Source organism: Manis javanica, chromosome 4 (assembly GCF_040802235.1).
Source record: "Manis javanica isolate MJ-LG chromosome 4, MJ_LKY, whole genome shotgun sequence".
Taxonomy (NCBI): Eukaryota; Metazoa; Chordata; class Mammalia; order Pholidota; family Manidae; genus Manis; species Manis javanica.
Window position 1 is genome coordinate 137,934,849 of NC_133159.1, and position 19,356 is coordinate 137,954,204.

Consider the following 19,356-nt stretch of genomic DNA (forward strand, 5'->3'; position numbering starts at 1 on the left):
TATTCAACATAGTACTGGAGGTCCTAGCCACGGCAATCAGACAAAACGAAGAAATAAAAGGCATCCAAATTGGTAAGGAAGATATCAAACTGTCACTATTTGTAGATGACATGATATTGTACATACAGAACCCTAAAGAATCCACTCCAAAACTACTAGAACTAATATCTGAACTCAGCAAAGTTGCACGATACAAAATACACAGAAAACTGCTGCATTCCTATACACTAACAATGAACTAGCAGAAAGAGAAATCAGGAAAACAATTATACTCACAATTGCATCAAAAAGAATAAAACACCTAGGAATAAACCTAACCAAGGAAGTGAAAGACCTATACCCTGAAAACTACAAAACACTCTTAAGAGAAATTAAGGAGGACACTAACAAATGGAAATTCATTCCATGCTCCTGGCTAAGGAGAATTAATATTGTCAAAATGGCCATTGTGCCTAAAGCAATCTACAGATTCAATGCAATCCCTATCAAAATACCAACAGCATTCTTCAATGAACTGGAACAAATAGTTCTAAAATTCATATGGAACCACCAAAGACTCCGAATAGTCAAAGCAATCCTGAGAAGGAAGAATAAAGTAGGGGGGATCTCGCTTCCCAACTTCAAGTTCTACTACAAAGCCACAGTAATCAAGATAATTTGGTACTGGCACAAGAACAGACCTGTAGACCAGTGGCACAGAACAGAGACTCCAGTTATTCACTCAAACATATGTGGTCAATTAATATACGATAAAGGAGCCATGGCTATACAATGCGGAAATGACAGCCTCTTCAACAGCTAGTGTTGGCAAAACCAGACAGCTACATGTAAGAGAAGAAAACAGGACCATTGTCTAACCCCATACACAAAAGTAAACTCAAAGTGGATCAAAGACCTGAATGTAAGTCATGAAACCATAAAACTCTTAGAAAAAAACATAGGCAAAAATCTCTTGGACATAAACATGAGCAACTTCTTCCTGAACATATCTCCCGGGGCAAGGGAAACAAAAGCAAAAATGAACAAGTGGGACTATAACAAGCTGAAAAGCTTCTGTTCAGCAAAGCACACCATCAATAGAACAAAAAGGTATCCTACAGGACGGGAGAATATATTCATAAATGACATATCCAATAAAGGATTGACATCCAAAATATATAAAGAACTCACGCACCTCAACAAACAAAAAGCAAATAACCAATTAAGAAATGGGCAGAGGAGCTGAACAGACAGTTCTCCAGAGAAGAAATTCACATGGCCAACAGGCACATGAAAAGATGCTCCACATTGCTAATCATCAGAAAAATGCATATTAAAACCACAATGAGATATCACTTCACACCAGTAAGGATCACCACCATCCAAAAGACAAACAATAACAAATGTTGGCGAGGTTGTGGAGAAAGGGGAACCCTCCTATACTGCTGGTGGGAATGCAAATTACTTTAACCCTTGTGGAAAGCAGTATGGAGGTTCCTCAAAAAACTAAAAATAGAAATACCATTTGACCCAGGAATTCCACTCCTAGGAATTTACCCTAAGAATGCAGGAGCCCAGTCTCAAAAAGACATATGCACCCCTATGTTCATTGCAGCACTATTTACAGTAGCCAAGAAATAGAAGCAACCTAAGTGTCCATCAGTAGATGAATGGATAAAGAAGATGTGGTACATATACACAGTGGAATATTATTCAGCCATAAGAAGAAAACAAATCCTACCATCTGCAACAACATGAATGGAGCTAAAGGGTATTATGCTCAGCGAAATAAGCCAGGTGGAGACAGACAAGTACCAAATGATTTCGCTCATCTGTGGAGTATAAGAACAAAGAAAAAACTGAAGGAACCAAACAGCAGCAGACTTACAGAACCCAAGAATGGACTAACAGTTACCAAAGGGAAAGGGATTGGGGAGGATGGGTGGGAAGGGAGGGATAAGGGGGAAAAGGGGGCATTACAATTAGCACACATAATATGGGCGGTGGGGGACACAGGGAAGGCAGTACAGCACAGAGAAGACAAGTAGTGATTCTATAGCATCTTACTACGCTGATGGACAGGGACTGTAATGGGGTATGTGGTGGGGACTTGATAATGGGGGGAGTCTAGTAACAATGTTGCTCATGTAATTGTACATTAATGATACTATACTAAAAAAAAGCATAAATGAGGGATTCTTGTGTGGATGATAAAATTACTCTGTATCTTGACCATGTCACTGTCAGAATCCTGGTTGTCCTATAGTATTGTAATATGTTATCACTGGGGAGAAACTGGGGAATGGGTATATGGGTTCTCTATTATTTCTTACAATTTCATGTGAATCTACAGTTATATCAAAATTAAAAATTTTAAATATACATTAAAAAAATAAAGGAAGAGTGGGCAGGGAAGGGCATGAAGAAAAGGGAATATTATTTCTCCCCATAGTCTAAACATAGGAGGAACTCACAAAAAGCTCATAAAAGACGCCTGTAGTATGATCTCCAGTGGAAAAGATGAATACTCAGTGAAAACATGTACACTCTTTTTTTTTTCAAGTCTTTCAGTTTACTAGAATGATTTTTTTTACGGTATCATTGATATACACTCTTATGAAGGCTTCACAAGAAAAACACTGTGGTTACCACATTCACCCTTATTATCAATCCCCTGCCCATACCCCTGCCCATACCTTGCTTTTTGGGTGTTGAGGAGCGTTCCCTTTTTTCTGCATCCTCACAAGCATTTGTGGTTCCTAGTCTTTCCTAGTCAGTTGGCCATCATAACTGGTGTGTGGCGATATCTCACTGTGGTTTTAATTTGCATTTCCTGATAATTGGCAATGTGGAGCATCTTTTCATGTGCTAAATTCATGTTGACCATCTGAATTTCTTCTTTGGAGAAGTGTCTGTTCTTATCCTCTGTCCATTTTTTAATAGGGATATTTGCTTTTTGGGTGTTGAGGAACCCCATTGCAGTCGACTGTCCATCAGTGTAGTAAGATGCCACAGAGTTCGTTTGGCATCTTCTCTGAGCTACACTGTCTTCCCCGTGACCCCACATGCACCATGTGCACCTATCATGATACCCCACAATCTCCTTCTCCCTCCCTTCCTACCTGCCCTCTCCCACCTCTCCCCTTTGGTAACCACTAGTCCCTTTGATGTCGTGGTTCTTGTTCACGGAGCCTAAGAATGAACTTTGCAAACAGTCAAGATAGGAGAGCAAGGCAGAGGCTTTTATTTAGAGAGAAAGAAAGAGGGCAGAGCTCCTGGTTCAGAACAGGAGGGGACAAGAGAGCCCCAGGGTGGTGTGTTGTCTAGGGGTTTTATAGGCAGTTGAGAGACAAAGGGCTAGGGATGCACACCTGATAAGTGGCCCCAAAATGTTTACTTTTGAAGAAACACTAAGTTTCTTATTAGTCTTCCTGGTTATTTACAAGAATTTTACTTCTCTTATTTCCACTCAGGATAGCTGCTTCCTGGTCTGGGAGCATATCACTCAAGACTGCCTGCTTTGCTCCCAAGGTGGGCTGAGCTATTGTCTGTTTGTTAAGAAACTTTTTTTAAACTAATTAGGTTTTAAGATGGAATCCTTCCTGTTTTTACTATGTTGTTTTTGACTTGCTTGCTACATTGCCCAAGTTGCAACAAATCATTTGTTCAGGGCTGGAGGAAGAAAAGCAGCACTTGGGTAAAGTTAGAAGGCCAAAGCAAATCCCACAATGGATTATCTTGTTTTATTCCAGAGGCCCTCACCCTACACTGTCTAAGCCCATGGTTCCTGTCTCACCTTCTTCTGGTCTGTGAGTCTGCTGCTGTTTCCTTCCTTCAGTTTTGCTTCCTTGTTATATTCCACAAATGAGGGAAATCATTTGGTGTTTGTCTTTCTTTGCCTGACTTATTTCACTGAGCATAATACCCTCTAGCTCCATCCATGTTGTTGCAAATGGTAGGATTTGTTTCTTATGGCTGAACAGTATTTCACTGTGTATATGTACCACCTCTTCTTTATCCATTCATCTACTGCTGGAAGTGGCTTCCGTATCTTGGCTATTGTAAATAGTGCTCTGATAAACGTAGGGGTACATATGTCTTTTTGAATCTGAGATGTTGTTTTCTTGGGGTAAATTCCTAGGAGTGGAGTTCCCAGGTCAAATGGTATTTCTATTTTTAGTTTTTTGAGGAACCTCCATATTGCTTTCAACAATGGTTGAACTAGTTTACATTCCCACCAGCAGTGTAGGAGCGTTCCCTTTTTTCTGCATCCTCACAAGCATTTGTGGTTCCTAGTCTTTCCTAGTCAGTTGGCCATCATAACTGGTGTGTGGCGATATCTCACTGTGGTTTTAATTTGCATTTCCTGATAATTGGCAATGTGGAGCATCTTTTCATGTGCTAAATTCATGTTGACCATCTGAATTTCTTCTTTGGAGAAGTGTCTGTTCTTATCCTCTGTCCATTTTTTAATAGGGATATTTGCTTTTTGGGTGTTGAGGTGTGTAAGTTTTTATATATTTTGGATGTTAACCCCTTGTCAGATATGTCATTTACAAATATATTCTCCCATACTGTAGGATGCCTTTTTGTTCTGCTGATGGTGTCCTTTGCTGTACAGAAGCTTTTTAGCTTGATGTAGTCCCATTTGTTCATTTTTTATTTTGTTTCCCTTGCCCAAGGAGATGCATTCAGGAAAAAGTTGCTCATGTTTATATTCAAGAGATTTTTGCTTGTTTTCTTCTAAGAGTTTTATGGTTTCATGACTTACATTCACGTCTTTGATCCATTTTGAGTTTACTTTTGTGTATGGTGTTAGACAATAATCCAGTTTCATTCTCTTGCATGTAGCTGTCCAGTTTTGCCAATACCAGTTGTTAAAAGAGGTTGTCATTTCTCCATTGTATATCCATGGCTCCTTTATTGTATATTAGTTGACCATCTATGTTTGGGTTTATATCTGGGCTCTCTAGTCTATTCCATTGGTCTATGGATCTGTTCTTGTGCCAGTACCAAATTGTTGATTGCCATGACTTTGTAGTAGAGCTTCAAGTCGGGGAGTGTAATCCCCACCGCTTTATTCTTCCTTCTCAGGATTGCTTTGGCTATTCAGGGTCTTTTGTGGTTCCATATAAATTTTAGAACCGTTTGTTGTAGTTTGTTGAAGAATGTTGTTGGTATTTTGATTGGGATTGCATTGAATATGTAGATTGTTTTAGACAGGATGGCCATTTTGACAATATTAATTCTTCTTATCCGTGAGCACAGGATGTGTTTCCATTTTTTGGTATCTTCTTTAATTTCTCTCATGTGTGTCTTGTAGTTTTCAGAGTATAGGTCTTTCACTTCCTTGGTTGGGTTTATTCCTAGTATTTTATTCTTTTTGATGCAATTGGGAATGTAATTGTTTTCCTGATTTCTCTTTCTGCTAGCTCATGGATGATCTTTGTGATGTATTTTTGAATTTGCTTTGCTAATATTTTTGCATCTATGTTCATAAGGGATATTGGTCTGTAATTTTCTCTTTTTTGTCGTGTCTTCGTCTGGTTTTGGTATGAGTGATGCTGGCCTCATAGGATGAGTTTGGAAGTATTCCCTCCTCTTCTACTTTTTGGAAAACTTTAAGGACGATGGGTATTACGTCTTCACTAAATGTTTCGTAAAATTTAGCAGTGAAACCATCTGGTTCAGGAGTTTTGTTCTTAGGTAGTTTTTTGATTATCAATTTAATTTCATTGCTTGTAATTGGTCTGTTCAGATTTTCTGTTTCTTCCTGGGTCAGCCTTGGAAGGTTGTATTTTTCTAGAAAGTTGTCCATTTCTTCTAAGTTATCCAGTTTGTCAGCATTTTATTTTTCATAGTATTCTCTAATAATTCTTTGCATTTCTGTGGTGTCCATCGTGATTTTTCCTTTCTCATTTCTGATTCTGTTTATGTGTGTAGGCTCTCTTTTTTTCTTGATAAGTCTGGCTAGGGGTTTATCTATTTTTTTTATTTTCTTGAAGAACCAGCTCCTGTTTTCATTGATTCTTTCTATTGTTTTCTTCTTCTCAATTTTATTTCTGCTTCAATCTTTATTATGTCCCTCCTCCTACTAACTTTGAACCTCATTTGTTCTTTTTCTAGTTTCGTTAATTGTGAGTTTAGACTGTTCATATGGGATTGTTCTTCTTTCCTGAGGTAGGCCTTTATTGCAATAGCCTTCCCTCTTACTCTTAACAGAGCCTTTGCTGCATCCCAGATTTTGCGGTGTTGAATTATTGTTGCCATTTGTCTCCATATATTGCTTGATCTATGTTTTTATTTGGTCACTGATCCATTGATTATTTAGGAGCATGTTATTATAAGCCTCCATGTGTTTGGTTGTGAGCTTTGTCATTTTTTTGTGTAATTTATAAAACATGTACATTCTTAAGACAGTATTGTGCCTGTATTATACCTAGGTAACCTTTCAGCTAGCTTATCAAGAGTGAGCTCATGGAGGACTTCCTAGACCTCCTTGGTGAAAATCTAACATTCCCTACCAGCTACTGAGTATCTCCAGAAAAACAAAGGAATGAGTATTTTATTATCACCCACAAAGAAATTCCTCAAAGGCAGGGAATGTCTTTCTTATTCACGGTTGAATTTCTAGCTCCTAGCAAATGCACTTAGTAAATGGAGTTTTGTGGCTTAGTGGTTAAGAGCACAGATCTGAAGTTCAGTAAAGTATTTACTTTTGAGATAAAGGGAAATGTATTAGGAAGGGGGCTTCAAATGTTTGGCAACATTTTATTTATTAAGCTGTGTGATGGGCATTTGTTATATTATTCTTTATACCTTTAGATAAATATCTCACTAAAAAAAAGAGAGAAAGAATAATACAGACTTTGGAATCTGAAAGAATTGCACTGAAGTCTTAGTTCTACCACTTAACTATCTGTGTTTCCTTGGGTAAGTCATCAATTCTCAATTTGTTCATTGAGAAAATATAGTCCTTAGCAGCCACACAGAATTGGTATTAGTAAGAAAATTAAGATGACAAATGTGTAACACTTCAGACAATACCTGGCACACATTAAATACACAAACGGTTGTTGTGATGACAAAGAATTTGAATTAAAGGAGTACAAAAAATGGGACTCACCAAGCCAATATGGAGCTCAGGAATTCCTAGAACTTAATGATTTATGTTTAGCATTTTATAACTTCTTTCTCTAAATAGCTCCTTTCATCATGGCCTCATTTAGAGTCCCACCAGCCCCAAATCTTCAGCTAGCTCAAGGTAGTATTCATCTGAACATCCACAGTAGTCCATCCTAATTCCACTTGATTATGCACAATGGAGGCAAAACAGTTACCTTAAAATGAGTCAAGCCACAGCCCTCTTATTCCAGCATCAGGAAACCTAGAACTTGGACCTCCTATCTATTTTGTACTCTTGCAACTGATGCTGCAGAGCAAGAAGAATACGTTTGGAGAAAGCCCTAATAAGGTGCCTTGCAAACAGTGGTGATGTCTAATTTAAGATAACACAGCAGAGCTCTCTGTGGATCACCGGACATGCTGCTACTATAAAGCCCAATCAAGTCCACTGGGCCCTGTACTTTTTGTAATTTATTCCAGTTAGTGTAATTCTCAGGTACTTAAAACGACAAATTTCTAGGGAGATTCAGTGCCTGTACAATCCTGTGACCTTTGACCTCTGGACCTTTCTGGCCCCAGTAGGGATGTCTGCTTTTTCCCCTGTGTCCTGAAAATCCCATGGCTGCCACCAGCACAGATATTCTCAAAAATTGTTCCATTTCTAAAGAACTCTCCCAGATATCTTAGAGACCCTCAAACAACTCAGGGCTATGTATCAACCTCCATGTAGTCAAAAATGCACATTTAACAAATCCACATATAACCAGTCTCACTCCTACTTGGTCTTTGAGAAATCTGCTTACCTTAATACCCTTAAAACCTTAATGCCCTTAAGACCTTGATTCTCCTCATAATCCTGTTCACACTTACTTTTTCAAAATTTTGCTTGTAACTCACCACTCCAAGGCTCTAATCAGTCTCAGAAGAAACCTACCTTTTAATCCACAGCTCAAAATGTTAAAGAAAATTATCAAAATTAAGTCAATCACCAACATTAAAAGGCCTATTAGTTTCTAAGAAAGTACTTGTTCCTTAATCACAAGATCCCTTAACAAAATTTAGGCCTTCAACAGGTGTTCTGTGTTATTCTGTGAAGTCCCCTCCCTTAACAGAACTCTTACACTTCATTCATTCTTCCTCATCTCTCTTCTAAAAACTCATTAAAACCCTTCTCCTGAACATCGTCCCCTTCTGCTTCTCCCATAGATCCCACTATATCCCCACTGACATTTTCAGAGGAGAAAGATTAACATTCTGAAGAAATTCAGGTTTCTTCACAGCTTAGCTCCTCAGGGCAGTTCTGGCTGCCTATGCACAGCAGGCCCCTGGCCAAGTACAAACCTGCTACCAGGTCTATTCCAACAGAGCCAGCGTCAGAAACAGGAAAGGAAACACCTTGGCAGGAGAGGAGGCATTGTAAAGTCTACAGCAATTAAAGAGCTTTACCTATGCTTGATCATAGAGACAAAAACAGTGGAACCAAAGTTGGAAATAATTCAAGTTACTTACACTGATACTACCTTTTAGACTGTGATATTTTTATTCATTTATTAATTCATAGTCTTATCTGTTCAAGAATCCAAAGCTATTGAGCACTCACTACAATAAAACAGTTCCATGTAGTTTCTGAAACTGTGTAATAAAAGGCCTCTTAAAAATCAAAGGACATGAATCTCTTCCACATGAAAATCCAAGAGCAACTTCCTTTTTCAAAAATGATCAAAATTAGAGCAAGAGAAACAGATTACAGTGAACTTGGGAGGAAAAGAGCACATTTTCTTCAGCATCATTGTGGGTTTCCTGGAAGAGCAGTGAGATGAAAGCTACTTTAACTAATAAAAGATTACCCAGATGTGATTTAGTTAAAATGCTTCAGTGAACTTAAACTGGAGTTGTTTGCTTCCCTTAAGGCCTACCCACCTAAACTTGAGTAAGGCTAAAAGAAATAATAAAGTAGCAGGTATAAAATTTAAATTTAAATAGGCCACTTTTAAGCCAATTTTAGTTGAGAAATAAATAACTTAAAAATAATGAAAACAGTTTAAATTTTAAAGACTATTTAAATAAGCCTACAATCAAAAAGGTCCCTTAACAATGAATGGCACAAAAACACTACATATTTTTAACTGCAACAAAAAACAAAAATTATTTCCACAGAGGAACAAAATCCCAAGCTCTTTTCTAATTATTGTACCAATTAAATTTTATATTAAATATAAATACATTTTGTACAATTTTATAATACATAAATGTAAATAAATTTAATAAGACATTACATATAAAAATATATTTAAAATATTAATATGGAGGACAAAAAACTTATCCTGTTAGCCAGCCATCTAATGGTCTCTATTTCCTCTATTTCGCCTGAGAAATATTGAAGGGTTCTATAATAAAAACAAACACGCAGCCACAACTATGCCCAAGGATAATTATGCCTTCCGATTCAGTTCAACACAGCATGCCACAGTTCTGAGACTCTATGTTTCTAAGTAGGTCATCCATGGGAAACATAATTTATCACTATAGAACAATTATCTAGATTTATCCAGGCTAAAAATTTCTGTCTTTTCATCACGTCTTTTGAATATCGAGTCTAAACGACAGCAAATTTCTAATATTCATGAAGCGGAAACAACATTCTCTGGTTCCAACTGCCAACCTACCAGCCATACTGGCTATTTTTCTTGATCACAACTCCCCATGCTTCCAGCAGCATTACTCCAAAGGAAAATTTCATTGTTCACATGCAGACGATATGGGCTACAGAAGGAGAAATACTATCCCCCTCCTTCAAAGCAGATCAGCATCAGTCCCCTCACTGGTGCCAGAAAAGCAAAAAAAAGACAGGTCTCGATATATATGTAAGGATGATATGGAATAGATTCTCTGTATGAACAGACTATGTAGAACGGACTCTGTATGAATAGAATACACAATGCAGAATGGACTCTCTATGGCCGAGGATGCTAGAATATAGTGTAATTGAAACTGGAGCAGTTTCATTTTTAAATCTTCTAACTAAGACCAGAATGGAAAGCAATATAGCTTTAAAAGGACCGTACAAAATTCTTTTTCTTAAATGCTAATTTATTGACTCTTATACCTAGCTTAAACCTCAAGACTTTCCCCAATCCTTTCAAACCTCTAAAATGACCGACCTCTGGTATTCAAGGAGAAGGCAGCCTCTTTTGGCAAGGACTCTAATTCCTGGCAGCCAAGACACAGAATAAACATGACATTGTCTTTATAATTCACTGGTCTACTTTATTGCCAGAACACAGGAATCTCCCAGATAAAACAAAGCTAAGGACATGCAACGAGACAACAGATGAAGGCTGCTCTTCAAATCCTAACAATAACCACATCAGACTGGATTTAAGAAAGGAGAATGACAACACTTTTAAGCCAAAGAAGACTGATTTGAAAAACAAGGAAGTCTAAATAAACAAAACTAGTCTGAACTCATTCATTCTTTCAACAACTATTTGAGTGCCTACTTTGTGCCAGGCCTAGTCTAGGCACCAGGGATGTAACAATAAACAAGACAAATCCTCTGCCCTCATGAAGCTCACATTCTAGACCAAGTAATAAAAAAACAAAAAAAACCAAGTGACAAATATGCAGGGGAGTGGAGATGATGCCAGGTCAGGGCCTTCTTATAGAGAAAGCAGTGAAGGAGAAAGTGGTACAAGAGGCAAAGCAAGAACCAGATTGTGAAGCACTTTGTAGACCTGTATTAAAAAGTTCGGAATTTATTCCACATGAAAGTAGAAATCATCAGAGAATGTCTTAAATGGGTAACAGGATCTGATATATTTTTTAAAGGTGACTCTGTCTGCTACATGGAGAATGGACGAAATTAGCAGGGAGACCTTAAGAAGGTATTACAAAAGCCTGGGACAGAGCCAATCCAAGCTTGAACTAGTTGGGCAGAGGTTTCAATGATAAACTAATCAGAGTTGGACAAATCAGGTAGAGCTACAAGATTCATTTTAAAAGAGGGTAAGAGCTCCACTTTCTTAACAAATTTGACTAAAAGACAAATGCATCTCAATTTAAAAATAAGACTTCACTAGGCAGTATAGCACAAAGACAAGCAGTGATTCTATAGCATCTTACTATGCCGATGGACAGTGAGTATAATGGGGTATGTGGTGGGGACTTGATAATAGGGTGGACTGTAGTAACCACAATGTTGCTCACGTGAAACCTGAGCATAAGATTGTATATCAATGATACCTTAATAAAAAATTTTAAAAAAAGACTTCACTAAAACTATCTTGTGTACTTTTAATGTAGCTACACGATTTAGATAAAAGGGTAATAAGGCTCTTCTAATTTTACTGTAACATGGACATTTGTTAAGCATACTAATGCAAATCTAAAATACAAATTCTGGCCAATGAATTTGACATGAAAAATGAATACCAGAAGAACTAAGTTTTGGGTGGTTGCATTAAAAAAATTTTTTTTCTTGTTTTGTTTAAAGAATAATTGACTTTTGATTTGGCCTGAATGGTATTCAGCATGTTCACTAATTAAGGTACAGAGATGATATTTTAAAAACTTTGGATTTTCTGCCAACAAATGCCTTAAAATTTATAGACAGCCTAACTTCTCTGACCTAATTACTAAATAGACATTAAGGAATTAGTTAGCATTAAGGTTAGCATTAAAGCATCAGAATCCAGATTGTGGACAGGCGAAGAAGAGATCCATTTCACCTCCAGAGTACAGTACAGGTTTAGCCAACAGAATGCTGAAACTATTCAGCACTATTTCAGAGCCTCAGTGAATGAAGCTGCTGCTATGTGGTTCGGGAACAGACACTAAGCAACAGACTTTACAACAAACAATACTAGATATGATGCTTTTTTTCTTTGCATTTCCCATTCCTCTTAACCATCTTAAAACCAAACCTAAATTGCTACCTTTTTCCTAAAAAAGTGGTTCTGATTAATCTGTGTATCAGACCAGTATTAAAACAGCCTTGGTCACACTTAGGTTTACTTAACATTTAAAGTGCTACAGCTGGCTAACAGCTGTGAAACATTTATATTAAACCTCAAAATGCAATGCTCCACTTTCCCCCAAATACCAGCCTTTAATGTAATTAATTAAAATTACACATTTCAAATAACTCTAATATATATAAATGTGAAAAAAAAATATGTATGATAGGCGGCCTAAAGCTTTTGGTACCACCTTTTTAAGAAATGAGTCTTCTTCAAAAACTAAGGCTTTCTCTTGTCAAGTTTCTTCCTATGATCAAAAAACTCTTTCATGTACCCTTTTAGCAACTCTGCTGTTCACTAATTTCTGCTGAACATGGCTTGTCATTTTTCTAACAAATTTTTAATTCTTTTATTTATTTCTAAAGAAGTAATACTGTTAACAGTTTAGCTTAAATGTCCTAAGGCTGATAATACATTTTTACATGTTTATAACATTTCTATTTGGATGTTTTACAGATCAACGATTATATGAAGTTGCTTCCTATATTAAAAACTAAAACTAAAACATGACATTCTTGTTTTTAAAAGATTAGTATTAAAAATTGCTATACTATAAAACTATCTTACAATACAAGGATCAGTTTTTTAAGCCAGTCATCTACTCACTTTCCTTACCTTGTTCCGAATACATCAGCATGAATCATATGTTAAATAACACTTTCCTGAACTTTGTCTAGGTAGTCCACGCAAAATACAGATTAAAACAGAGTTATAAATAAAGACGAAAATTCACAACTACAACCAAAATGTAAACTGTTTCTGTCTAAGCTTACTTCTAAATTCTGATTCTAAAGGAAGAGTTCTCCAAACAGGTGAATAGAGATTTCAATGAACAGCAAATAACACTACAGAAGGGGGTAAAAACGTGTTCGCTTTCTTCCGTGGGAGTGCACCAGTCATCTGGAGGGGCAACTCTAGAATAGAAGGCTTCAAAACAGCTATGGCAGAACACTAATGTACTTTAAAATTAACAATCCAGCCCTCCCCAACCCCCTTTCTTATTTTTGTCCTACCGATTAAGTCATGTAACTTGCAAAGTGGTATCAAGGAATCCCTGCCGTTCTGTCCGCAGGTAGGCGAACAGAAGGCATTTCTCCGTTATATGTTCAAAAGGTGAAAGCTAAGAATCTTTAGGGGGACTCACGTGCATATGGGTCTGTTTGGATCTCACCTGTGCCTGCTGTTACATATAAAATTAATTACCAAGTAGCTCTGAAATAGATAATGCTTAAAAAGAAGGGAGGAAATAGGCTTTAAGGTAACAATTCTCGACTTAAGGACCCTCCCCAGATAATTACTCATTCACTAAGTACTTATATAACGTATGTAGTTTGACGCTGAGAGTAAATTTTCGAGGAAATATTGAGTGTACCAGGAGTTATTCCGATGCAAAGTTCAAGAAATCTCTAAAAACGCTCCATACTTTAAAGTCAACGCCTAGAGGGAGGAAAGACCGGTAGCGTTAAAAAAAAATGCAGAACCTGACCTTGCCCACGAGTCGCACAGTTCAGCAGCCCTCCCCCTAGCTTCCCCGGGAGCCGGTTCACACCAATTGGTCAGTCGGCCTGTTCCAGCACCTGCCTGGCAGTGACAAGAGAATCCCCTCGGAAGACAGAGGGTCTGAGAAGGACGCGGCCTCAGAAACGCGGAGGCCTAGGAGGTAAAGATTTGGAGAGGGAAAGGAGAGGACCTTCGGAGGAACTAGGCCAGCGGCCAGGGGCTGTTGGGGACACAGCTTGGGAGGAGGACCGGGGGAGAGCGGAGGGAGGTCTCGGGGGGGCCCCGAGGAGGTGAGAGGTTGAGGGCCGCCTGCGGGCAGCCGAAAGGGAGTTAAGGGTCTGGGAGGCCCGGGGGCGCGAGGGAGGAGGACAGGGCCGAAAGGGACCGGCAGGCCGGGGGTGCCAGGGGCAAGGGCGGCAAGGGCTGCGGACTCACGTTCTCCCACCAGCAGGATCCGCACGTCTTTCTTCATGTCGGCGGCTCGCAAGGGCCGGGCTCGGCCCGCACGCATGGAGCGGACTCCTCTCGCCGGGAGCGCCTACCCCACGGCGCCGCGCTCCCCGCGCTGCCAGTCTCCCCCGCCGCCACGTCCGAGCCTCGGCCGGGGCCCGCCGCTTCCTCGGCCGCTCCCCCGCTCGGGAGCCGGGACCGCGCCAGCTCCGCCTCCTCCGGCTCCGCGGGCGGCGGCGGCGGCGGCGGGGCCGACGGGGCGCCGCGAGGGCCAAGCGCTTTCGGAACGCGAGCGTTCTCCGGGCCCGAGCGCCCCCGCCGACCGGTAGTCGCAGCTCAGGGCCCGGGAGCGTTTCCCGCCCTCACCGGGCGCAGTGACCAGGGGTGCGCTTCGGCCCAGGAGTTTGAGGGGGAGGTTCTCTGGCCTGACCCCATTTATTTTACAGAATACAGGCAGAAATTATTTGTCCAAGGTCACATACCTAGGGCTTGACAATGACTCAGGACGGGAATAATCTCACCAGACAAAATCCAGTAGGGCGGCGACCTACCTGGTTTTCCGCAGTATCCCACCTTATTAGACGTGGCCTGCAGGAAATGCCTGATTGAGTAGAGGATGACTGGCTCCCAGGGTCGAGCCCTTTCCACTACCCAAAGCCCACCACCCTAGCTGCATTTTGCCGGTGATGATTATAAATACGATTCTAAATAATGAGGTTTTTTTTTTACATAGTCTATGTAACAAATTCATTTCTTGGTAGCAAAGGAAGTGACTCTTCCTGGTCCAAGTCAAATTTACTTTCTAAGTTAAACTAAGTAACTTTCTGTGGTTTCCTTTGGGCGGGATCATCTGAAACTTCTGTTAATTTAGGCTTGCCCAGCATAGTGCGGGATGGCACTGGATAAGGAACTCTTAGTGATTTTTCTAATATTGCCTTAATTTCTTCCTGACCCTCTCCATCTGGAGGAATTTATTACTACATTCCTAATGCTAAAATAGTGCTTGGCGCACAGTGTGAGTTAGATAGATATATAGAGAGAGTTAATGAGGAACTACTGTGCACAATGTACCTTTTTATCTTAAATAGTAAAAAATAAAATTTTAAAGGAAATAATGTGTACAATACCAGTCCCTCTGCATCTTGCCTGAGGGTTTCAGCCCCACGCAAATTCACTACGTGTTCAGTGAGACCAAGGAATGACAAAGGAATGGTCTTGGGGTAAAAGTGTTTATTTATTCTCCCAGCAATAAGTTGAACACTAGAGTCACACCTGCATCCAACAATCCGCAGGTCTATAATCCTCCTCTCTGCCTCTGCTCAAAAGAGCTCTTTACATATTGACTCAGTCAATAATAGCTTATTGCCTACCACATAGCCTTGCAAGTAGCCAATTACATCATCAAGTAGTTAAGGTTCAGGTGAGGATCCTGGCCATGGGAACTTCCATTTTCCGCACACCCTGTCTCCTAGGAGAAGCCATGAGGTGTGGTGCAGCAGTTAAGAGCTGCTGACAAATTGCCTGGGTTTGAATCCAGAGTCCATCCTAATAGGTATGTGAGCCTAAGTACATTCTTTTACTTCTCCAACCCTGTTCCTTCATCTGTAACATGATGTGGGTAAAATTGTAACATTTCCAGAGTATCTCTCCTGGCTTTAGTGCATTTGCGCATCCTCAGGGGTGGAGAGAAGTTCATCTCCATGTCAATGGGTAATTACCTGGGCAACCGAGGGCGTGTCTGAACCTGAGAGTTTAAAGGGAGGGGCTGGCTGGCTTGCTTGTTTGTTTCTTACTCAGGAGCAGGGGAGAGAGACATCCCTGGACTGCAGTTTGTAAGCACTAAATGGGTTTTAAACTTTATTTCTCCCTTTGACTGATTTCGGTTTTTAGAGTTATTTTGCCCCGGGATTTCCTCTCCCTGGACTTACACATGGCAATAATGATAATAATACCTACCTCTTTGGTGGCTGTGAAGAATAAGAGGTAACACATGTCAAACCTTTAACGGAGTGCTCACAGTGCTTGCTCTGCTGATCTCAGCTGCCATTATTATCATAAAATTCACTGAAAAGTTGTAAGCCACAGATTTTGAGACAAATACCTTGTTATGTTTATGACAGTATTTCACCATCCTAAGTATATGATGTCCCTAAGGAGCAAAGAAAAGGAAGCCCTTCCAAAAAATGATCTCTGTGATATAAGGAGGGAGACACAGTAAAGACACGCTCCTGGCTCACTGGAAGATAATGAGGTTGTATTTCAGGATGGATGCAAATAAGGTGGATGGAAATATGAAACTCAGAAGGCTAGATAATCTGATCTTGTACTCCTCTGAATTTTAGTCTTACAAAATGTTTGAGGTGGAAGGACCCTTAGAGAGCACGTATACGAATGCCATTATTCTATAAGTAAGAAAAGCAAGACCCAGAGAGATCCTGTGACTTGCCACAGGCAGTACAGCTGAGAGAGAGCCCTGCTTTGCCATGCCTAGCACATGATTCCGGGCAAAGCACATTGCCTCTCCATGCCTCGGTTTCTTCTCTACCAAACAAAGATTATAATCTCTTCCCAGCCTTCTACCATGGAGTTGTTTAGAGCATCCTGTGAAATAATGTACGTGAAAAAGCTTTTTCCTAAAAAAATGAATTATGCAGATATCAGATTACAAAGGATGAAGGCCCTTCACAGAGGGGCAAATCCTTTAAGGCTCCGCTCACTCCAAGCAACACTTTATATGGCATCTTGATCTCAGGAGCATCAGCACTGCCAGCTGACGACAGTGTTAACTCTGTGGCGCTTACCCAGGAGTGTGAGAAGGGACAAGGCCTTCGTGGAGTTGTGCACGTGTGCTGGGTAGGGGCTTTGGCATTTCTATTAAGTGAAATGTATGAAAGGCAGGAGACGAAGAAGAGTCTAGCACCTCAGTAAAGTGAATATCAAATAAAGTGAGTCAAATGAATCTTTTGGTTTCCCAGTGCCTATGAAAGTTGTGTTTACAGTATACAGTAGTCTATTAAGTTAGCAATAACATTATGTCTAAAAATAATACATACCTTAGTGAAAAAAATGCCTTATTGCTAAGTAATGCTCACCATCATCTGAACTTTCACTGGGTTGTAACCTTTTCATTAGAGGAGGCTCTCACCCCGAGGTTGATTGCCAACTGCAGAGTGGTAGTTGCTAAAGGCTGGGGTGGCTATGGCAATTTCTTAAAATAACACAACAGTGAAGTTTGCTGCATTGGTGGACTCTTCCTTTCATGAGCATTTCTGTGTAGCATGAGATGCATTGACAGCATTTTACTCATAGTAGAACTTTCAAAACTGGAGTCAGTTCTCTCAAACCCTGCCACTGTTTTGTGAGCTAAGTTTGTGGAACAGTCTAAATCCTTTGTTGTCATTTGAGCAGTCTTCACAGTGTCTTGGCCAAGAGTAGTTTCCATCTCAAGAAACCACTTTCTTTGTTCATCCATTAGAAGCAACTCGTCTGTTAAAGTCATCATGAGATGGCAGCCCTTCAGTCACATTTTCAGACTCCTCTTGTATCTCCAATTCTCTTGCTGTTCCCAACACATCTGCCACTACTTCCTCCACTGCAGTGTTGAACTTCTCAAAGTCATCCATGAAGGTTGGAATCAACTTCCTCCAACCTCCTATTATGTTAATATTTTGACCTCTTCCCATGAATTGTGAATGTTCTTAATGGCAGGTGTAATGTAAATCCTTTCCAGAAGGTTTTCAATTTGCTTTGCCCAGATCCATCAGAGGCATCACTATCTATGGCAGCTATAGCCTTAGAAATATGTTTCTTAAATAATAAGACTTAAAAGTCAAGATGACTCCTTGATTCATGGGCTGCAGAATGGAAGTTGTGTTAACAGGCATGAAAACAACATTAATCTCATTGCACCTCTCCATCAGAGCTCTTGGGTGACCAGGTGCATTGTCAATGAGCAGTGATATTTTGAAAGGAATCCTTTTTTCTTAGTAGGTCTAAATAATGGACTTAAAATAATTCAGTAAACCTTACTGTAAACAGATGTGCTATCATTCAGGCTTTGTTTTTCCATTTACAGAGCACAGGCAGAGTAGAGTTAGCATAATGCTTAAGGGCCCTGGGATTCTGTGAATGGTAAATGAGCACTGGCTTCAACTTAAAGTCACCAGCTACATTAGGCCCTAACAAGAGAGTCAGCCTGTCCTTTGCAGCTCTGAAGCCAGGCACTGACTCTTCCTTTCTACCTACAAAAGTCCTAGATGGCATCTTCCAACAGAAGGCTGTTTTGTCTATGATGAAAATCTGTTTTTTAGCATAGCCACCTTCATTAATTGTCTTAGCTAAGTCTTCTGGATAACTTGCTGCAGCTTCTCCATCAGCACTTGCTGCCTCCCCTTGCACTTTTATGTTACGGAGATGGCTTCTTTCTTTAGACCTCATGAACCAACCTCTGCCAGCTTCAAAAGTTTCTACTGCAGCTTCTTTACCTCTCTCAGCCTTCCTAGAACTAAAGACAGTTGGAGCCTTGCTCATGATTAGGCTTTGGCTTAACGGAATGTTATGGCTAGTTTACTTTCTATCCAGACCACTAAAACTTTCTCCGCATCAGCAATGAGGCTGTATTGCTTTCTTATCACTTGTGTGCCCACGGGAGTAGCACTTTCAGTTTTCTTCAAGAACTTTTCCTTTGTATTAACAACTTGGCTAATGTTTGGTGCAAGAGGCTTAGCTTTTGGCCTATTGTTGCTTTCGACATGCCTTCCTCACTAAGCTTAATTGTTTGTGGCTTTTGATTTAATGTGAGACACATGTGACTCTTTCCTTCACTGGAACATTTAGAAGCCATGGTAGGGTTATTAATTGGCCTGATTTCATTATTATTATTGTGTCTCAGGGAATAGGGAGGCCTGAAGAGAGGGAGAGAGATGGGGGAATGACTGGTTCAGTGAAGCAGTCAAAACACACATTTACTGATTAAGTTCACTACCTTATATGGGTGCAGTTTGTAGCACCCCAAAACAATTACAATAATAACATCAAAGATCACTGATCACAGCTCACCATACCAAATATGATAATAAATAAAAAGTTTGAAATATTATGAGAACTACCAAAATGTTACACACAGACATGAAGCGAGCAAATACTGTTGGAAAAATGATGCCAATAGACTTGCTCAGCACAGCTTTGCCACAAACCCTCAATTTGTAAAAAAAACAGTATCTGCAAAGTGCAATAAAATGAGGTATACCTGTATTGCAAACTCCTTTGTGCATAAAACCTACTT

At 39.9% G+C, this 19,356-nt stretch overlaps 1 protein-coding gene across 6 annotated transcripts in view; it reads right to left on the reverse strand.

Moving 5' to 3' along the window:
* Window positions 1-14,322, reverse strand: part of RHOT1 (ras homolog family member T1) — a 72,272-nt gene extending 57,950 nt beyond the window's left edge. Inside the window, exon 1 of one of the 6 annotated variants that reach the window (XM_073235118.1) lies at window positions 14,058-14,322. In XM_073235118.1, coding sequence (XP_073091219.1) covers window positions 14,058-14,133 — 76 coding nt within the window. In that variant the 5' untranslated portion in view covers window positions 14,134-14,322. Of the gene's footprint in view, window positions 1-13,608; window positions 13,748-14,057 lie in introns of those variants that run through there. The other 5 variants (XM_073235115.1, XM_073235119.1, XM_037002231.2 and 2 more) reach the window with 5 other exon arrangements.
* Between the last annotated feature and the right edge of the window lie 5,034 nt (window positions 14,323-19,356).